Here is a 21211-nt window from a genome sequence, read left to right as displayed (position 1 = left end):
TCTTCCCCTGCCTCAGATGATAGAGGAGCTCACCTGCTGCTCTGCCTTCGGATGGGTGGTCGAATACCTTCCGGAAATGGCAGATGAGCTCCTCAAAATGGTCCAACGCCTTATCCTCTCCACACACAGCGTTGGCCCACTCCAGGGCTTTCCCGGTAAGGCAGGAGATGAGGGCGAAGCTTTTCTCACGGTCTGATGGTACTGGAGAGACCGTGGCCAGATACAAGTTCAGTTTTAGGAGAAAACCCTGGCAGCTGGCACTATCTCCATTGTATCCCGTGGGTAGGGATAACTGGATCCTGTTCTGTTCCGGAGGGGAAAAAACGTTCGAAGGAATTCCAGGGGGTGGTGGAGGTACTGGACACGCTCCCTGTCTCTCCCAGCGATCCATACTCTGGACAATGCGATCCATGGCAGCGCACAGACTGTCAATCTCCGCCGCGTGTTCCAGGACGCGTTCCTCAACCTCCATTAGTGAAGTGCCTCCTCCTGCTGACTTCATTTTTTAAGGTTCAGAGATTCTGTCACAATGGCGTGTATAAGTGGCAGAGGAAGTCAGGCGCAGGAGAGTCAAATAGAGTGTAGAATGGAGTACTTTAATTAAAGTCCTAGTAATCTGCTCCATAACACTCACGGAAAAAATATAAAAACAAATCTGGGTACGAAGACCCGTCGCTCACCTATACACAATTAACACGACACATGACAACGAACAATCTCTGACAAACACATGAAGGGAAACAGAGGGTTAAATACACAACAGGTAATGAATGGGATTGACAACAGGTGTGTGGGAAGACAAGACAAAACCAATGGAAAATGAAAAATGGATCGATGATGACTAGAAGACCGGTGAAGTCGACCGCCGAACACCGCCCGGACAAGGAGAGGCAACGACTTCGGCAGAAGTCGTGACAAGTACGTCAGGTTTGACAATTTACCTGTCTAACATCAGCTGGCTTGCGCCGAGGTGGCAGGGGTGGAAATATTTGAGGTGTGTTCTTGAAAATGTGCGCCAATATGGCAATTTCAGTGAGCACAACTAGGAATATTTAAGACCGACCAAAAGCTGGTCTTCGTGGTAACTCACTTGGTTATGATTTTGCCAACGGTGGCGCACACAGTTGCTTTATTTATGTACATCACAAATGTTTTGTTAAAATATCACAAGCAGCAAAACAGTCAACAGACATTCCGCTTTTTTATGTATATTGGACCTTATTTTTGTCCAACTTCTGTGAAACGTTTGGACTCATTATGTGTGATGCCCATTTCATGAAAGGTGTCAGTGACTTGTAGGAAGCCTGTTTAGGAACATCCAGTTATCCCGTGTGGCTCAGTTGGTAGAGCATGGCGCTTGCAACGCCAGGGTTGTGGGTTCAATTCCCACGGGGGGACCAGGATGAATATGTATGAACTTTCCAATTTGTAAGTCGCTCTGGATAAGAGCGTCTGCTAAATGACTTAATGTAAATTTAAAAAGACTGCTTATTGTTTTTCATCAATCATTTTGTCAAAAAAATACATCTTCCACTTATCTCTGTTGGACCTTATCGTGGGATTTGTGATCGCTGTCCGTGGTGCTGAATCGACTTGTAGGCTATATTTGCCTGTTTGTTTGTTTACCTTTCATCTGGCAAAGTGACTACTGGCCATTTCAACACAGATGGTAGGCTTTAGCTATACATATTTAAGAGCAGTAATGGTGAGTTGATTACAGTACCAGTCAAAACTTTGGACACAACTACTCATTCCAGGGTTTTTCTTTCTTTCTATTTCTTTCTTTGTACTATTTTCTACATTGTAGAATAATAGTGAAGACATCAAAACTATTAAATAACACATATGGAATCATGTAGTAACCAAAAAAGTGTTTAAAAAAATCTAAATATATTTTATATTTGAGATTCTTCAAAGTAGTGAGGTTGGGCACTGATGTTGGGAGATTAGGCCTAGCTCGCAGTCGACGTTCCAATTCATCCCAAAGGTGTTAGATGGGGTTGAGGTCAGGGCTCTTTGCAGGCCAGTCATCCGCCAAACTCAGATTCGTCCGTCGGACTGCCAGATTGTGAAGCGTGATTCAACACTCTAAAGAACGCGTTTCCACTGCTCCAGAGTGCGATGGCGGCAAGCTTTACACTACTCCAGCCAATGCTTGGCATTGCACATGGTGATCTTACGCTTGTGTGCGGCTGCTCGGCCATGGAAACCCATTTCATGAAGCTCCCGACAAACAGTTATTGTGCTTACATTGCTTCCAGAGGCAGTTTGGAACTCAGTAGTGAGTGTTGCAACCGAGGACAGACGATTTTTACGCGCTACTTTTGTGTGGCCTACCACTTTGCAGCTGAGCCGTTGTTGCTCCTAGGCGTATCCACTTCACAATAACAGCACTTACAGTTGACCGGGCAGCTCTAGCAGGGCAGAAATTTGACGAACTGACTTGTTGGAAAGGTGGCATCCTATGACGGTGAGTGACTGAGCTCTTTAGTAAGGCCATTCTACTGCCGATGTTTGAAATAACCGCTGAAATAACCGTGTCCACTCATTTGAAGGGGTGTCCACATACTGCTGTATATATACTGTATCTTCCTTGAAGAAAATCTTTGAAGAAAATGTCATTAATTATCTGTTTTTGTATGGTTATCTTATTGATTTGTCACATGGACAGTGTCTTGTCAACCTAATCAAAGGAGTCTCTGAGTATTCATATTCCTGTATGTGTTCATGTGTGTAGTAAGTTGTCCTCTCTCTCTCTCTCTCTCTCTCTCTCTCTCTCTCTCTGTCTCTCTGTCTCTCTGTCTCTCTCTCTGTCTCTCTCTCTGTCTCTCTCTCTCTCTCCCCTAAACAGAGGTAATTTCCTGGACTATGATAAAGATGAGGTGGCCGCCCAGCCTCGGGTGTGGAAGAAGTATGAGTTCCACTATGACAACGTGCTTTGGGCCTTCCTCACTCTCTTCACTGTGTCCACCGGAGAGGGCTGGCCTGAGTAAGTCCACTTTCCAGGCTCCTTTTCAGTAGCTCTAGAGAGTTGAAGTCTCTGGTGGGGATATGTTCTGAAAATGTGCTGTGGCCTGCAGACAGACATACAGACAGTATAACAGTATACCAGTAGGAGGTGAACAGGCCTGGGGTAATGTTCTGAGAATGTGCTGTGGCCTGATGGCTCTCAGACAGACAGGAAGTAGAATGGGTGAACATGGGATATGTACTGAGAATGTGCTGTGGCCTGGTGTCTCTCAGACATACAGAAAGACAGTCAGACACAGACAGACAGTAGAACTATAGGGTTTTTCTATAAACTAGGCTATCAGCAAGGATGTCCTACACTGGACAACTTGTTACAGCTGTTGATAAGTCATTGATATCTGTCAATTTATTTAATGTGATGATATTAGATATTAACCTTTCACGAGCCTCTACCCCGGGTCCGGGAGCACCCCCCCCCCCAACCCCCCCCCCCCCCCCCCCCACACTGACTAGCATCTAAATATCATTAAATCACAAGTCCAAGACACCTAATGAAAGATACAGATCCTGTGAATAAAGCCACCATTTCAGATTTTTAAAATGTTTTACAGGGAAGACAAAATATGTAAATCTATTAGCTAACCACGTTAGCAAAAGACACCATTTTTCTTTGTCCACCATTTTCTCTCTCCACCAGTAGCTATCACCAATTCGGCTAAACTAAGATATTGATAGCCAATAACCAAGAAAAAACCTCATCAGATGACAGTCTGATAACATATTTATGGTATAGGATAGGTTTTGTTAGAAAAATGTGCATATTTCAGGTATAAATCATAGTTTGCCATTGCAGCCACCATCACAAATCTCACCAAAGCGACTAGAATTACTACAGAGAGCAACTTGTATTACCAATTTACTCATCATAAAACATTTCTTAAAAATACACAGCACATAGCAATGGAAAGACACAGATCTTGTGAATTCAGACAACATTTCAGATTTTCTAAGTGTTTTACGGCGAAAACACAATAAATCGTTATATTAGCATACCACATATGCAAACGTTACCCGACCATTGATTCAAGCCAAAGAGAGCGATATCGTTATCATCGCCAAAATATATAAAAATTTTCACTAACCTTCTCAGAATTCTTCAGATGACAGATGACTGTCCTGTAACATCATATTACAACATACATATAGAGTTTGTTCGAAAATGTGCATATTTAGCCATAAAAAAATGTGGTTATACAATGACAATACTAGCAAAACTAGCCTGAAAATGTCGGTCGCCATCTTTCACAGTGATCTTGTCTCATGGATATGTATTCATAAACTTGACTAAAAAAATATAAGTTGGACAGCTATCGAAAGACAAATTAGTTCTTAATGCAATCGCTGAATTACATTTCTAAAATTATCCTTACTGTGCAATACAGGGTTCGCCAAGCAAAGCTATGCCAAACAAAATGGCGGAATATGCGTTTAAAATTTTTCGACAGAACAACGATTTATCATCTTAAATATTTCTTACTATGAGGCGATCTTCCATCAGATTCTTGGGCAATGTATCCTTTCTTGGGTCTAATCTTCTTTTGGTCGAAAGATGCCCTCTGTCCGTCGAAATGCCCACTAACGTTCGACCGGGACCCCGAAACGTGCCCGGCTCTTCAAAGAGCATCACATAGAAATGCCTCAAAATCGCACTAAACGGATATAAATTGCTATAAAACGGTTTAAATTAACTACCTTATGATGTTTCTAACACCTATAACGAGTAAAAACATGACCGACGCTATATTACTGGCTAAACCAAGGCTTGGAAAAAGGCCAGTCAGATATCCTTCTTGCGTTGAGCGCAGAGTCCAAAAGAACGCTACTTCCGGTATTTTGTGATTTATGGAGGCACTGATTGCGCAATCGACTCCATTCAAAGCGTCATCACGCACTGACACCCAGGGGAAGACGTAAGCAGGGTCTGTTTCTCCATAGCATTTACAGTGACCTTTAAACTGACTCCAGATCAGTGGCCAAAATGTTTGAAATCTGACTCCCTATCATGAAAAGTGCTGTAGATTGAGTTCTGTTTCACTCAGAGACAAAATTCCAACGGCTATAGAAACTAGAGAGTTTTTCTATCCAATAATAATAATAAAATGCATATTGTACGAGCAAGAATTGAGTACTAGGCAGTTTAATCTGTAGAGCAAATTATGCTAATGCGAAACAGCGCCCCCTATAGTTGCAAGAAGTTAAGATATAAGGGGTGATCATAGATACAGTCGGAAGTTACAAGTTATAAGTTGATATACACTTAGGTTGGAGTCATTAAAACTTGTTTTTCAACCAAAGGACCTTGTGAAGATGCTGGAGGAAACAGATACAAAAATACCTATATCTACAGTAAAACGAGTCCTATATTGACATAAGCTGAAAGGCCCCTCAGCAAGGAAGACGCCACTGCTCTAAAACCACCATAAAAAAAGCCAGACTACGGTTTGCATGGTCTGATGACACAAAAATAGAACTGTTTGGCCAATATGACCATCGTTATGTTTGGAGGAAAAAGGGGGGGGCTTGCAAGCGTGAAGAACACCATCCCAAACGTGAAGCACGGGGGTGGCAGCATCATGTTGTGGGGGTGCTTTGCTGCAGGAGGGACTGGTGCACTTCACATAATAGATGGCATCGTGAGGATTTAAAATTATGTGGATATATTGAAGCAACATCTCAAGACATCAATCAGGAAGGTAAAGCTCTGTTGCAAATGGGTCTTCCAAATGGACAATGACCCCAAGCATAATTCCAAAGTTGTGGGAAAATGGCTTAAGGACAACAAAGTCAAGGTATTGGAGTGGCCATGACAAAGCCCTGACCTCAATCCTATAGAAAATGTGTGGGCAGAACTGAAAAAGCGTGTGCGAGCAAGGAGGCCTACAAACCTGACTCAGTTTCACCAGCTCTGTCAAGAGGAATGGCACAAAATTCACCCAACTTATTGTGGAAGATTGTGGAAGGCTACTTGAAACGTTTGACCCAAGTTAAACAATGTAAAGGCAATGCTACCAAATACTAATTGATTGTACGTAAACTTCTGACCCACTGGGAATGTGATGAAAGAAATAAAAGCTGAAATAAATCATTCTCTTTACTATTATTCTGACATTTCACATTCTTAAAATAAAATGATGATCCTAACTGACCTAAGACATGGACTTTTTACTTGGATTAAATGTTAGGAATTGTGAAAAACTGAGTTTAAATGTATTTGGCTAAGGTGTACGTAAACTTCTGACTTCAACTGTATATTCAATCAAATTCGGGAGTTGATTTAAAACCTATGTTTAATCATGATTATTGTCTTTACGGATTTGTCCAAAGTCATGTGACATAAAACATTACTTTTCTGTCCAGTATAAATTGTCATTATATCATATATCAAGCATTAATCAGTTCAATTAGACATTGAACTTGAACCCTGTAAGAATCCTGTATCTAGCTGTCGGACAGTTTTTTTGTATAAAGATCTCAGAAATGCACTGTAACTACGTAACATTTCCTGTCTCCTTATGTTATGGGGTGAAAACAGCTTTCATGGGCACAGAAATCCAAAATAATGTATGCATTGCAAAATCGAATGCTTCTAACCGAAAGAGTCCCCTTACCTTGATACTTAAAACTTACATCATTTTCAATAATTATGCATGATACTTGTTGGATGCCATTTGGTGTCCAGCTGATTAGTTACGACGTAATATTTTTTTTATTTTCACACATCATCATCTGATCAAGGAAGGATTTTCCGAATAACAGTGAAGTGACGAACAGCTGTTGTGATAATGCATGCGATGGAACAACAGCCCAAGTGCTGGAAAAAAGGTGATCACAAAGGATTGTCCAGAATATTTTGGTGTCTCATTCGTTTTGCCGTTGAAAACCGCTTTGCCTGGATCCACATTGGAACTAATGTCCCTAGCGAATTGATGGTGATCATCTGTTGTTGTCCATTTGATTTATAGCAGTGTCTCGTTAGATCTAACAGAGAAAGCATCAAGGTATTGAGTTCATATTTTCAGGTGTTTTTGTGCCTCGGATTGGACACCGAGTCTACTACGTGATATTATTCTGGATATAATGACAACAAATTATACAGCCTAGTGTGCTTATTCACAACATGATCTGGTAATGAAATAACATGACAAATACAGTTTGCTTTCCATGTTACACCTGCAATTTTAAACAATTACAAGGGGCTTGAGGTAGCCCTACTTGAACTTGAAATTGGAGCTCAGAAATTCAAGTACTGGAATCCCTTGAAAATCTGACATCTTTGTTGGGGTTAAACCACGTGCAAGTTATGAGGACAACATCTAATGTTGTCTTCAACTTGGCTTTCCATACAAATCCTTCCATTATAAAAGGAACCTGTTTTTTGGTCGCTTACCCATTCTAAAAACAGCGGTGGTGAGATTCAAATGGTGAGATTAACGCTACCGCTGTTCATGGCTTTATTATATGTGCCTGCGTCGCCCACAAAGGCTAGGAGAAGAATCACCATGGATGCATCCAATTTCTTTAGTCAGGCAAGTCCACATTATTCTCACATATTTTAGAATGTAATAATAACTTGAATATCAATGCATTGGCATAGCCTAAAAAAAATCTTTATTCTTAAAGTGGTAATGGCCTACACTTTTTTTTCATGCTTTTTGGTGGGTGTTCTATATTAGGCCCTATATGTACTGTATAATTATATAAATTATACAATTGTTTAACATTGCGGTCCTTGAAAATTACAATGAAGTGCTTGAAAATGTCCCTGAGAGTCCTTGAATTTCATTTGCCATTGTCTATATGAACCCTGCTTAAATGATGTATAGTCCTGGGCCTATGATGTTGTATAGGTGGAGTTATGGGCCAATTTGCATACATACACTTTTATTCCTCTAAGTACGCATGTGGAACTGCATGAAAACCCTTTTTATTTCTGTTTCAAACCATTTTAAAACATTTATCCCAATGTCACACATTGGCCCCATTAATTATAGAAAGAGCCAGTACTAGAACATTAGAGGGTGAACAAGCCTGCCCTGAGGACATGTTCTGAGAATGTGCTGTGCTAGTCTCTGTAATTGTCTTTAATATCGTATTCAAGCAAAGTGCGCAGGCTCGTCGGGTCAGCACACCAGAGAGGGTTGTCTGTGCAATTTCCGGCATGTTCATAATTCTCCTTCTTATTCCGGCTCCTCTGTCCTCCTCAATGAAATCATTGAATTAGCTATGTTATTAAATAATCCAGTGATGCATGATATGTAAAAATGATGGACTGGTGAGTCATTTAGGTCAGGGTAGAAGTCCATTAAATCAGGTTCAGTACTCATAACCTGGAGGGCTAAGTGGCCAGGCTCTCTCTCAGTTGGGCTATTACTGTAAGGAATATTTTAACACGGCTGATGAAAATGGACCTTTCTATCATCAACATTAAACATTAATCACATGCCTATTACATTTTAACAAAAGCTTTTAATTGACTATGTCCCTAATTTTAGACGTAGAACTTGAAATGGTGTCCTCGTTTCCAGTTAGGTCTTAATCATATTGTAGTTGCTGTAGGAAACGTGTTGTAGTAGTTTAACTACATTTGGCTGTTGTGGTGAGTGGTTCCATATACTGACAGCATGGTTCCTGTGTTCCTCAGTGTTCTTAAGCACTCTGTGGATGCTACCTTTGAGGACCAGGGTCCCAGTCCAGGCTACCGTATTGAGATCTCCATCTTCTACGTGGTCTACTTCGTGGTCTTCCCCTTCTTCTTCGTCAACATCTTTGTGGCCTTGATCATCATTACCTTCCAGGAGCAGGGAGACAAGGCCATGTCAGAGTGCAGCCTGGAGAAAAACGAGGTACAGTACACTCTTCAAAAAAAAAGTGCTATCTAGAACCAAAAAGGGTTCTACTGCTGTCCCCATATGAGAACCCTTTGAAGAACCCCTTTTTGTGCAAGGTTTAGAACCCTTTTGTAGAATCCTTTCCACAGGGTTCTACATGGAACCAAAACGGGTTCTACCCAGAACAAAAAAAGGGTTCTCCTATGGGGACAGTCTTTTGGAACCCTTTTTTCTAAGAGTTTACAGAACAGGAAGTAAAGGAAAGGAATAACAATTAATATTTATTCAATGGTCCCTCTCTCCATTTGTGATTTGTTGGTCATCAGCTCACTATGCTCACTATTCTCTGTAGATGTTGCCAATCATACTGCCAAACCCTTACATTAGGCTGAGTACTCAGTGCAGGAACAGTCTCTCTCACTGCTGTTGTTGTTGATGCTGGGTTCAGTTGTGCGTGTTGAGGCAGTGAGGCTGCAGTGGAGCCTGCAGTACAGTCTCCCATCTGAGGGCCAGTGTGACAGGTCCACAGGTCCACGATTGATTCTGGAGCCCCATCTGTGGTTCCACAGGCGGACACAAAGCCAGCGAGCCGTCCCCGTACCCCCTACCTCATGTCTACCGGGACCCCATTAGGCAATCATAGTAGATATATCTCCGTCAATTCCTATTCTAAACTAAAACAACATATGTTTCCCTGTGTCTGTTTGTATGCTATCCTAACACGACTCAACTGTGCACAGATAGATATACACTGAATATACAAAACATTAAGAACACCTGCTCTTTCCATGACAGACTGACCAGGTGAATCCAGGTGAAAGTTATGATCCCTTATTGAAGTCACTTGTTAAATCCACTTCAATCAGTGTAGATGAAGGGGAGGAGGCAGGTTAAAGAAGGATTTTTAAGCCTTGAAACAGTTTAGACATGGATTGTGTATGTGTGCCATTCGGAGGGTGGATGGGCAAGACAAAAGATTTAAGTGCCTTTGAATGGGGCATGGTAGTAGGTGCCAGGCTCACCAGTTTATGTCAAGAACTGCAACATTGCTGGGTTTTTAATGCTCAACCGTTTCCCGTGTGTCTCAAGAATGGTCCACCACCTAAAGGACATCCAGCCAACTTGACACAACTGTGGGAAGCATTGGAGTCAACATGGGCCAGCGTCCCCGTGGAACGCTTTCATTACACAGTCCATGCCCCAAGAAATTGAGGCTGTTCTGAGGGCAAAAGGGGAGTGGGGGGACTCAATATTAGGAAGGTGTTCCAGGTGTTTGGTGTACTCAGTGTATGTCCCCTCTGTCTGTGTCTGTCAGTATGCTGAACTAACTTGACTCAGCTAACTGGAACCAGAACACAGCCAGGAGGAGCCAGCCATGTATTCATCCTCTGGATTCACACATCTCCACTGCACTTGACTCTGATAGACTCTGCTTGCTGTCTAGTTAGATATGGGTGGTTTTCTGCACAGTATTTACCTCTGAAAATCTTTTCCCTTTAGTTGATGATACAGATGCAATGGTCCTAATGAAGGCAATGCTTGAAAGAGTAACGGATTGACGACTAATGATTGTGCTGATGACCATGATGATGATAATGAGGAAATGGGTGGCGATTATGAAAGAGAACATTGGATGTAAGTGTTCATTTCCATCTCATTCTTTTCAGAGAGCCTGCATTGACTTTGCCATCAACGCCAAGCAAATGACGCGTTACATGCCAGAGAACGTGCAGTCCTTCCAGTACCGGATGTGGAAGTTTGTGGTGTCACCTCCGTTTGAGTACTCCATTATGATCATGATTGCCCTGAACACCGTTGTGCTCATGATGAAGGTTAGTACAGTCTGGCTCATTCACCAGAAAATATAGTAGGATCATTCAATTCAATTCAAAGGGTTTTATTGTAATGGGAAACATATGTTTACATTGCCAAAGCAAGTGAAATAGATAATAAACCAAAGAGAAATAAACAATAAAAAATGAACAATAAACATTACACTCACAAACGTTTCAAAGGAATAGAGACATTTCAAATGTCATTTTGTGGCTATGTACGGTGTTATAACGATGTGCAAATAGTTAAAGTAAAAAATGGAAAATAAATCAACAGAAATATGAGTTGTATTTACAATGGTGTTTTTTTATTTTTAGAATTTTTTAACCCCTTTTTCTCCCCAATTTCGTGATTACGATCTTGTCTCCTCACTACAACTCCCCAACGGACGAGTTGGGGAGTTGCAGTGTCCTCCGAAACATGACTCGCCAAGCCGCGCTTCTTAACACCCGTTCGCTTAACCCGGAAGCCATCTGCACCAATGTGTCGGAGGAAACACTGTTCAACTGACGTCCGTTGTCAGCCTGCAGGTGCCCGGCCCGCCACAAGGAGCCACTAGAGCGCGATGAGCCAAGTAAAGCCCCACCTGGCAAAACCCTCCCCTAACCCGGACGACACTGGGCCAATTGTGCGCCGTCCTATGGGACTCCCGGTCACGGTCAGTTGTGACACAGCCTGGGATCGAACCCAGGCTGTAGTGACGCCGCAACACTGCGATGCAGTGCCTTAGACCGCTGCGGCACTCGAGAGGCTTTTACAATGGTGTTTGTTCTTCACTGGTTTCTCTTTCTGCACCAGTTCCATGGAGCTCCAGACTTCTACGAGGCCATGTTGAAACACTTCAACATCGTCTTCACTGCCCTCTTCTCTCTGGAATGCATTCTGAAGATCATTGCCTTCGGCCCGCTGGTGGGTTTATCATCCTTCCTGTTTATCTGCATGCTATCAATATGGCAAAAGTGATCAATGATTTGATACTTATTGAATTCATGCACTGCATGCCTTGAGTCTGTGAGTGATATTCAATCCCTCTTGTTCCAGAATTACCTGAAGGATCCCTGGAACGTGTTTGACTTTGTGACAGTGCTGGGAAGTATAACTGACATTGTGGTCACAGAAATCAATGTAAGTTAAGAGTCCAGCGCAGCAAAAACCGTGTTTCTTCCACTCTCCTCTATATACATTACACTACTTGTTAATGAGGCAGAATAGTATGATTGACATGCAGAGACCTAAGCCTGTATAGACGGTTTGTTTCTACAATGTGGACCTGCCCTGTACACAGGCTAAATAGCCATCTCAGCAAAGATGTCTTGGCTCCAGTCCAGGACTGATAGCAGAGACAAAGAGGGGGAGAGAGAAAGTTTGTGAACAGAGCTGCTTGTTAACACTATTGATTCATCACTGATGTCTGATATGGGATCTGATAACGTGAGGCAATTCAGACTCCAACCGTTTGTGTGTGTGTGTGTGTGTGTGTGTGTGTGTGTGTGTGTGTGTGTGTGTGTGTGTGTGTGTGTGTGTGTGTGTGTGTGTGTGTGTGTGTGTGTGTGTGTGTGTGTGTGTGTGTGTGTGTGTGTTTTAGTGTCATTATTGTCATATGAGCACTTCTATGTGAATCACTCAACTAGTATCTCTCACGTCCTGTAGTAGTTGTTTATTAATGTTCTATACTCATATTGATACAGTATCTGTCCAGTATCCAACAGTATCTGTCCAGATCTCTGTATCATTGTCCAATGCATTGACTGATTTAAGTGTGTGTTCTGAGCTTTTACCGGCTTTCTGTATGTCATTACTGTTTCTATTTTTCTTACTTTTCCTTGTTCCTCCCTGTCCCTGTCCCTTTCCCTGTCCCTCTCTCTGCATTGTCCTCTTGTTTAATGTATTCACTGATGTGCCCACCATCTGCTACGGTTAAACAACTGCTCTTATAGACAACGGTGAGTGACTACCCTTCCTGTCTCATTGCTCTTTCTCATTCCCTTCTTTACACAAGCTACCGCACTGTGTGAATTGGTCTGTATGTATGTATTGTTTGGCCTCCTTTAGCAAGCTGAACCAGGACCAGCCAAATACAATCATGTCGTCTTGTCTGCATCATTGTCATATGTAGTCATATTTTGATTGTCTCCTGTGAATAGGGTGTAATGTTGACTGTGTTCTTGTCTCTGGTCCTGCAGGACCGGCTGTTGAATCTGAGTTTTCTGAGGCTGTTCAGAGCAGCTCGTCTCATCAAGCTGCTGAGGCAGGGATACACCATCCGTATCCTGCTGTGGACCTTCGTCCAGTCCTTCAAGGTAACACGCACCCACCCACCCGCCCGCCCGCCCGCCCGCCCGCCCGCACGCACGCACGCACGCACGCACGCACGCACGCACACACACACACACACACACACACACACACACACACACACACACACACACACACACACACACACACACACACACACACACACACACACACACACACACACACAGTACACTGTATACATTACTTGTATTTAGAGCACTTTGCTGAACAGTGTTCTTGTCCTTCCAGGCCCTGCCCTATGTTTGCCTTCTGATAGCGATGCTGTTCTTCATCTATGCCATCATTGGTATGCAGGTGAGTGCTGCATCCATTCTTTCTAAATATGAACATTTCCTTCCTGGACTTCCTTGAAAATGTTCCCTCAAAATAATTGGTTTATACACACCTACGGACTAAAATGGTGTGAAATTTTGTTTTTTTATTGAATAAGAAAATTTCTATGCAGTGTAAGGCAGAAACTGGCATGATCTGTGGGTATAATTGATCCCTTACTATACCAGGTGTTTGGAAACATTGAGCTCAACGAGGACACAGCCATCACTCACCACAACAACTTCCGCACTTTTCTTCAGGCCCTCATGCTGCTGTTCAGGTAAATACACCTTTTCTTTAGTCACTCCTTCCTCTGCTTTACGGAGCACCAACATTATTGCCCTCTCCCTTCCCCTACCTCTCCTGTAACTCTGTAAGCCAGGGGTTGTATGTAGCTAGCAACATCTTACGTCGCCCGAGTTGTACACTGTGACCATCTTCCACAATAACTTGGTGAGAGGTGTTCATTGTAATCTCAAAGGTATTTCTGTCCGTCTGTCCACCCTTGTTCTCCAGGAGTGCCACAGGGGAGGCGTGGCATGAGATCATGCTGTCGTGTTTGAGTCACAGAGCCTGTGATGAGAGGTCAGGCAACCTGGGGAAGGAGTGTGGCAGTGACTTCGCCTACTTCTACTTTGTGTCCTTCATCTTCCTCTGCTCTTTCCTGGTTAGTACTGATGTCATCCAACATACACTGTAACTGTATTGATGTTCTGCTGATGTGCAGTAATAAGGGATGTTCACATTAGACAATGATCTGAATAAGATGGCGCTGAAGAGGATGGCTGATGTTTTACATGCTCCTTTTTTAACTTATTTTGTACATAATGTTGCTGCTACCGTCTCTTGTGACCAAAAATAACTTCTGGACATCAGATCAGCGATTATTCACCTCGAACTGGAAGAAGCTTTTTCCTTTAACGAGTCTGGCGAGAAGGATATACTGCTTTCCCGGGAACAGGCCCAAATCCCTGTCATTTGCGTGAAGAAAAGACGGAGGAAAAGGGGGCGCAGGTCGGGCTGCCTTCTGAGAATCCGTAGGCGAGCGAGTAAACTCCCACTGCCATCCGTTCTACTGGCTAAAGTGCAATCATTGTCAAATAAAATTGATGACCTACGATTAAGATTATCCAACGGGACATTAAAAACTGTAATATCTTATGTTTCACCGAGTCGTGGCTGAACGACGACACGGATAATATAGAGCTGGCGGGATTTTCCATGCACCGGTAGAACAGAGAAGCTACGTCTTGTAAGACGAGGTGCGCGATGTCTAATATTAAAGAAGTCTTGAGGTATTGCTCGCCTGAGGTACCTTATGAGTACCTTATGATAAGCTGTAGACCATACTGAGTACCTTATAATAAGCTGTAGACCACAGTATCTACTAAGAGAGTTCTCATCTATATTATTCGTAGCCGTCTATTTACCACCACAGACCGATGCTGGCACTAAGACCGCACTCAACCAACTCTATAAGGCCATAAGAAAACAAGAAAATGCTCATCCAGAAGCGATGCTCCTAGTGGCCGGGGACTTTAATGCAGGCAAACTTAAATCAGTTTTACCACATTTTTACCAGCATGTCACATGTGCAATCAGAGGAGAAAAAAAACTATAGACCACCTTTACTCCACACACAGAGATGCATACAAAGCTCTCCCCCACCCTACATTTGGCAAATCTGACCATAATTCTATCCTTCTGATTCCTGGTTACAAGCAAAAACTAAAGCAGGAAGCACCAGTGACTCGCTCAATACAGAAGTGGTCAGATGACGCGGATGCTACGCTATAAGACTGTTTTGCTAGCACAGACCTGAATATGTTCCGGGATTCATCCAATGGCGTTGAGGAGTATACCACCTCAGTCATCGGCTTCATCAACAAGTGCATCGACGACGTCGTCCCAACAGTGACTGTACGTACATATTCCAACCAGAAGCCATGGATTACAGGCAACGAGCTAAAGAATGAGCTAAAGGTTAGAGCTGCTTATAAGAAATCCCACTACGCACTCAGACGAACCATCAATCAATGCAGGATTAAGATTGAATCCTACTACACCGGCTCTGACGCTCTTCGGATGTGGCAGAGCTTGAAAAATATTACGGACTACAAAGGGAAACCCAGACGTGAGCTGCCCGTTGACGCGAGCCTACCAGACGAGATAAATTACTTTTTATGCTCGCTTCGAGGCAAGCAACACTGAAGCATGCACGAGAGCACCAGCTGTTCTGGATGACTGTGATAATGCTCTCGGTAGCCAATGTGAGCAGGACCTTTAAACAGGTCAACATTCACAAAGCTGCAGGGCCAGACGGAAAACCAGGACGTGTACTCAAAGCATGCGCGGACCAACTGGCAAGTGTCTTCACTGACATTTTCAACCTCTCCCTGACCAAGTCTGTAATACCTACATGCTTCAAGCAGACCACCATACTCCTTGTGCCCAAGGAAGCAAAGGCAACCTGCCAAAATGATCACCGCCCCATAGCACTCACATCGGAAACCATGAAGTGCTTTGAAAGGCTGGTCGTGGCTCACATCAACAGCATCCTCCTGGAAACCCTAGACCAGGCCTGGGCAACTCCAGTCCTGGGGGCCTGATTGGTGTCACACTTTTACCCCAGCTAACACACCTGACTTCATTAATCAACTAATCATGATCTTCAGTTAAAAATGCAGTTAGTTTAAATCAGGTGTGTTTGCAAGGGATGGGTGAAAAGTGTGACACCAATCAGGCCCCTAAGGACTGGAATTGCACAGGCCTGCACTAGACCCACTCCAATTTGCATACCGCCCCAACAGATCCACAGATGACGAAATCTCAATAGCACTCCACACTGCCCTTTCCCACCTGGACAAAAGGAACACCTATGTGAGAATGCTGTTCATTGACTACAGCTCAGCGTTCAACACCATAGTGCCCACGAAGCTCATCACTAAGCTAAGGACCCTGAGACTGAACACCTCCCTCTGCAACTGGATCCTGGACTTCCTGGTAAGGGAAGTTCCTGGTAAGGGTAGGCACAACACTTCTGCCACGCTGATCCTCAACACTGGGGCCCCTTAAGGGTGTGTACTTAGTCCCCTCCTGTACTCCCTGTTCACTCATGACTGCGTGGCCAAACATGACTCCAACACCATCATTAAGTTTACTGACGACACGACCGTGGTAGGCCTGATCACAACGATGAGACAGCCTATAGGGAGGAGGTCAGAGAACTGGCAGTGTGGTGGACAACAACCTCTCCCTCAATGTGAGCAAGACTAAGGAGCTGATCGTGGCCGAACAGGCCCACATTAACATTGACAGGGCTGTAGTTTAGCGGGTCAAGAGTTTCACGTTCCTTGGTGTCCACATCACCATCTAACTATCATGGTCCAAACACACCGAGACAGTCATGAAGAGGGCGAGACTGAAAAGGAGACTGAAAAGATTTGGCATGGGACCCCAGATCCTCAAAAAGTTTTACAGTTGCACCATCAAGAGCATCCTGACCGGTTGCATCACCGCCTGGAATGGCAACTGCTCGGCATCTGACCATAAGTCGCTACATAGGGTAGTGCGTACGGTCCAGTACATCACTGGGGCCAAACTTCCTGCCATCCAGGACCTATATAATAGGCGGTGTCAGAGGACAGCCCATAAAATTGTCAGAGACTCCAGTCACAGTCACATAGACTGTTTTCTCTGCTACTGCACGGCAAGCGGTACCGGAGTGCCAAGTCTAGGACCAAAAGGCTCCTTAACAGCTTCTACCCCCAAGCCATAAAACTGCTGAACAATTAATCAAATGGCCACCGGACTATTTACATTGACCCCCCCTCCATTTGTTTTGTACACTGCTGCTACTCACTGTTTATTATCTATGCATAGTCACTTCATCCCTATCTACATGTACATTTTATCTCAACTAATCTGTACCCTCGCACACAGACCCCCTGTATATAGCCTCGTTATTGTTATTTTATTGTTACTTTTTGTAATTTTTTACTTTATTTTATTTGGTAAATATTTTCTTAACTCTTCTTGAACTGCACTGTTGGTTAACTTCTCTAGGGTATGTGGGGCGGTAGCGTCCCACCTCGTCAACAGCCAGTGAAACTGGAGGGCGCCAAATTCAAAACAACAGAAATCCCATAATTTAAATTCCTCAAACATACAAGTATTTTACACCATTTTAAAGATACACTTGTTGTAAATCCAGCCAAAGTTTCCAATTTCAACAAGGTTTTACGATGAAAGCACACCAAACGATTATGTTAGGTATGAGCCAAGTCACAGAAAAAGACAGCCATTTTTCCAGCCAAAGAGAGGAGTAACAAAAAGCAGAAATAGAGATAAAATTAATCACTAACCTTTGATGATCTTCATCAGATGACACTCATAGGACTTCATGTTACACAATACATGTATGTTTTGTTCGGTAAAGTTAATATTTATATCCAAAAATCTGAGTTTAGGCGGGACGCTACTGTCTCACTTGGCAAAAATCCTGAGAAAATGCAGAGCGCCAAATTCAAATTAATTACTATAAAAATTACTATTCAAATCAAACTTTCATTAAATCACACATGAAAGATACCAAGTTAAAGCTACACTGGTTGTGAATCCAGCCAACATGTCAGAATTCAAATAGGCTTTTCAGCGAAAGCAAACAATGTTATTATCTGATGATAGCACCATTGTAAACAAAGAGAGATAAGCATATTTCAACCCTGCAGACGCGACACAAAACGCAGAAATAAAAATATAATTCATGCCTTACCTTTGATGAGCTTCTGTTGTTGGCACTCCAATATGTCCAAATAAACATCACAAATGGTCCTTTTGTTTGATTAATTCCGTCGATATATATCCAAAATGTCCATTTATTTGGCGCGTTTGATCCAGAAAAACACCGGTTCCAACTTGCTCAAACGTGACACCAAAATATCTCAAAGGTTACCTGTAAACTTTGCCAAAGAATTTCAAACTACTTTTGTAATAGAACTTTAGGTATTTTTTTTACGTTAATAATCGATCAAATTGAAGACGGGATGATCTGTGTTCAATACAGGATTTAAACCAACTGTAGCTAGCTTTCTGGTCTCGCTTCTCTAACAAACAGGACACGTCGAGTGACTCTCGTTCAAGATGGCCGTACTTCTTCATTACACAAAGGAATAACCTCAACCAAATTCTCAAGACTGTTAACATCCAGTGGAAGCGGTAGGAACTGCAAGCTGGTCCCTTAGAAATCTGGTTTCCCAATGAAAACTCATTGAAAAGAGAGTGACCTCAAAAAAAAGAAATCTGAATGGTTTGTCCTCAGGGTTTCGCCTGCTAAATAAGTTATGTTATACTCACAGACATGATTCAAACAGTTTTAGAAACTTCAGAGTGTTTTCTATCCAAATCTACTAATAATATGCATATCTTATCTTCTGGGGATGAGTAGCTGGCAGTTTAATGGGGGCATGCTTTTCATCCAAAATTCCGAATGCTGCCCCCTACCCTAGAGAAGTTAAGGGCTTGTAAGTAAGCATTTCATGGTAAGGTCTACACTTATATTCGGTGCATGTGACAAATAAAGTTGGATTTGATTTGAAATGTAGGACTAGTAGTTAGTGTTGTGCCAGCATACTGTGTCTATTCCCATAAATCCTTGTGAAACGTATCTTCCAGATGCTCAATCTGTTTGTGGCTGTCATCATGGATAACTTTGAGTACCTGACTCGAGACTCATCTATACTGGGCCCTCATCATCTGGATGAGTTCATCCGTGTTTGGGCTGAGTACGACCCTGCTGCCTGGTATGTGTCCTTCTCCCTCCCTCCCTTCAGCCATCTGGCTGGCTGGTGCTCCTACTGTGCCTCTGTGCCCAGTCAGAGAGATATCTAGTATTACAGCTGCTAGTATGGAGGGGACTTCCTAATCCCTGCCTGATACTTTGTGACTTGCTGACAATCCTCCATGTAGTGTCATGTAGAGGGTAAGGTATGGTAGCATACCTCCTAGTACCCTGTCAGCCCTCTGATGATCACTGTTCTCTTGAAGCTGTCCTGAAGTTGTTGTTTTATATCTGCTTGTTCTTTTTGCAGCGGACGGATTCGCTATAACGATATGTACAACTTGTTACGAATTATCTCACCCCCTCTTGGCTTAGGGAAGAACTGCCCTAATAGGGTAGCGTACAAGGTTAGCAACCCCAGAACATTTCCTCCACTAGGGTGCTTTGTCTTCCTATGCCAAGAGACTTAAGTGAATGGCTGCGCACCAATGACTCGCCTACACACTAGCACCCGCCCTTCCAGACTGACTGGCTTTGGTTAATGACGCCAGACTGGAAACAAAGCTTTCAAAGCCATGTTAAACCCCAACTCTACCTGACATTGGAATCCCTATGTAATGCTTACTTTCTATTTGATGTGTCGAGGTATGCAGTGAACACATTCTGGTTTGTACCTGTTCCGTCTCCTATCTATGTACAGTTAGATTAAACATTACGTTTGGATGTTTAGTCCTAAATTGATTCAGCTCATGAACACATCTGAATCGGAACAACGTCTTGACGTACTGTAATGTGTTTTTGGGATCCTAGACGTAAACGTTGTAAAGAGAAAGGAGGGCTTTCATTAATTAAGATTAAAACAAGTCTGGCATTGAAACCTTTGTTTCCGTGCTTCTGGTGAACCCCCCCTGGATGTCTCTCAGCATGCAGAAGCCGTCATCCACACGACGTACAATGCTGTCATTCTCTCCCCATCAGCATCCTGTGTGTTCTTCTTCTCACTCTTCCAGACTCACTCTTCCATCCCATGTCTCCCCTCAGGGATCTGAGCAGCTCACTTCCTCCTGAGCTGAGTTCACCACCGCACCGATGCATCCCTGGCCCACCGTGGCCAAAGATGGCATCCATCTCCATGTCGCTACTGGAAATCTAAATAACACAGATTTCTGTTTTTGTTTTTTCCTATTCGTTTTGATTTCTTAAAAAAAAACATTTTTGTTCCTTTCCTCCTCTAACTTTCCATCCTTCTTTATTTGGCTCTTTGTTTCCTACTCTGTGAAGTGGCCGTATCAAGTACCTTGATATGTATCAGATGCTCCTCCACATGTCCCCACCCTTAGGTTTGGGAAAGAATTGTCCGCCAAGAGTCGCCTACAAGGTAGCCACTCCCTCTGCTCGACCTGTCTTCCCATTGGCTTGACCTCCAGCCAATCTCTGTGCACTGCAGTGTTCCCTTGTTTCTTTAGTTTGTTTTGCTAACGCTCTGATCTCTTTGGTGTAGCCCCTTCCTTCCCCTTCTTTTTTTGGGCATAGCTACTTTATTTGGAGCAAGCTCAGCCTGTGAGGTGATGTCCACTAAAGGCGGAGATAGACCATGAGACGCATACGGTATCCCCACTATGTGAAAACGTGTTACTAAGTATTTAGTAACATTTACGGTAGTGGGTGTCAAATTCCTTAGGGAAATAAATACATAATAGGTTTTCATATAATCCAGTCTCTGTAATTGAAAGGGCAACCACCACTTTCCAACCTCATTTTATTATCTCCAGCACAATACCACTGTCTACATATGTGAAAACGCCACATTTCTACTTTCTGTAGAAAAATATATCAAGTTAAAAAGTTCTACCCGACGACATCATCAAAAGTTTAAAACATTTAACAAATAGTGATTTTCAAACACTATGAGATTTGCGGTGACATGGGGAGGAAGAAAATATCCTCCCTCTGGCTAGAAACTTGTTACAAGTTTAGAAAATGACTGTTTTTTGGGAACTTTCTTCTTATCTTTTTAAGCACAGATCATAGAAACGCGCCGTTTTCACAGATGTAGAACTGGTATGGTGCTGGAGATGGTGATTATGATGTTGAAAAGTGTCGCAATTGTCCT

At 43.0% G+C, this 21211-nt stretch overlaps 1 protein-coding gene across 10 annotated transcripts in view; it reads left to right on the top strand.

Moving 5' to 3' along the window:
• The window catches only part of LOC129826113 (voltage-dependent N-type calcium channel subunit alpha-1B-like), a 149136-nt gene that overhangs the window by 114010 nt on the left and 13915 nt on the right, over positions 1 to 21211 (top strand). For 7 of the 10 annotated variants that reach the window (XM_055886454.1, XM_055886450.1, XM_055886453.1 and 4 more), the window contains 11 exons: positions 2852 to 2989; positions 8672 to 8873; positions 10526 to 10690; positions 11490 to 11600; positions 11733 to 11816; positions 12875 to 12991; positions 13236 to 13301; positions 13508 to 13599; positions 13836 to 13986; positions 18993 to 19120; positions 19409 to 19505. In XM_055886454.1, the coding sequence (XP_055742429.1) occupies positions 2852 to 2989; positions 8672 to 8873; positions 10526 to 10690; positions 11490 to 11600; positions 11733 to 11816; positions 12875 to 12991; positions 13236 to 13301; positions 13508 to 13599; positions 13836 to 13986; positions 18993 to 19120; positions 19409 to 19505 (1351 nt within the window). Of the gene's footprint in view, positions 1 to 2851; positions 2990 to 8671; positions 8874 to 10525; positions 10691 to 11489; positions 11601 to 11732; positions 11817 to 12874; positions 12992 to 13235; positions 13302 to 13507; positions 13600 to 13835; positions 13987 to 18992; positions 19121 to 19408; positions 19506 to 20379; positions 20477 to 21211 lie in introns of all 10 variants that reach the window. The other 3 variants (XM_055886457.1, XM_055886456.1, XM_055886449.1) reach the window with 1 other exon arrangement.

This window comes from Salvelinus fontinalis, chromosome 28 (assembly GCF_029448725.1).
Source record: "Salvelinus fontinalis isolate EN_2023a chromosome 28, ASM2944872v1, whole genome shotgun sequence".
Classification (NCBI taxonomy): domain Eukaryota; kingdom Metazoa; phylum Chordata; class Actinopteri; order Salmoniformes; family Salmonidae; genus Salvelinus; species Salvelinus fontinalis.
This window is presented reverse-complemented; position numbering and strand designations above follow the sequence as displayed.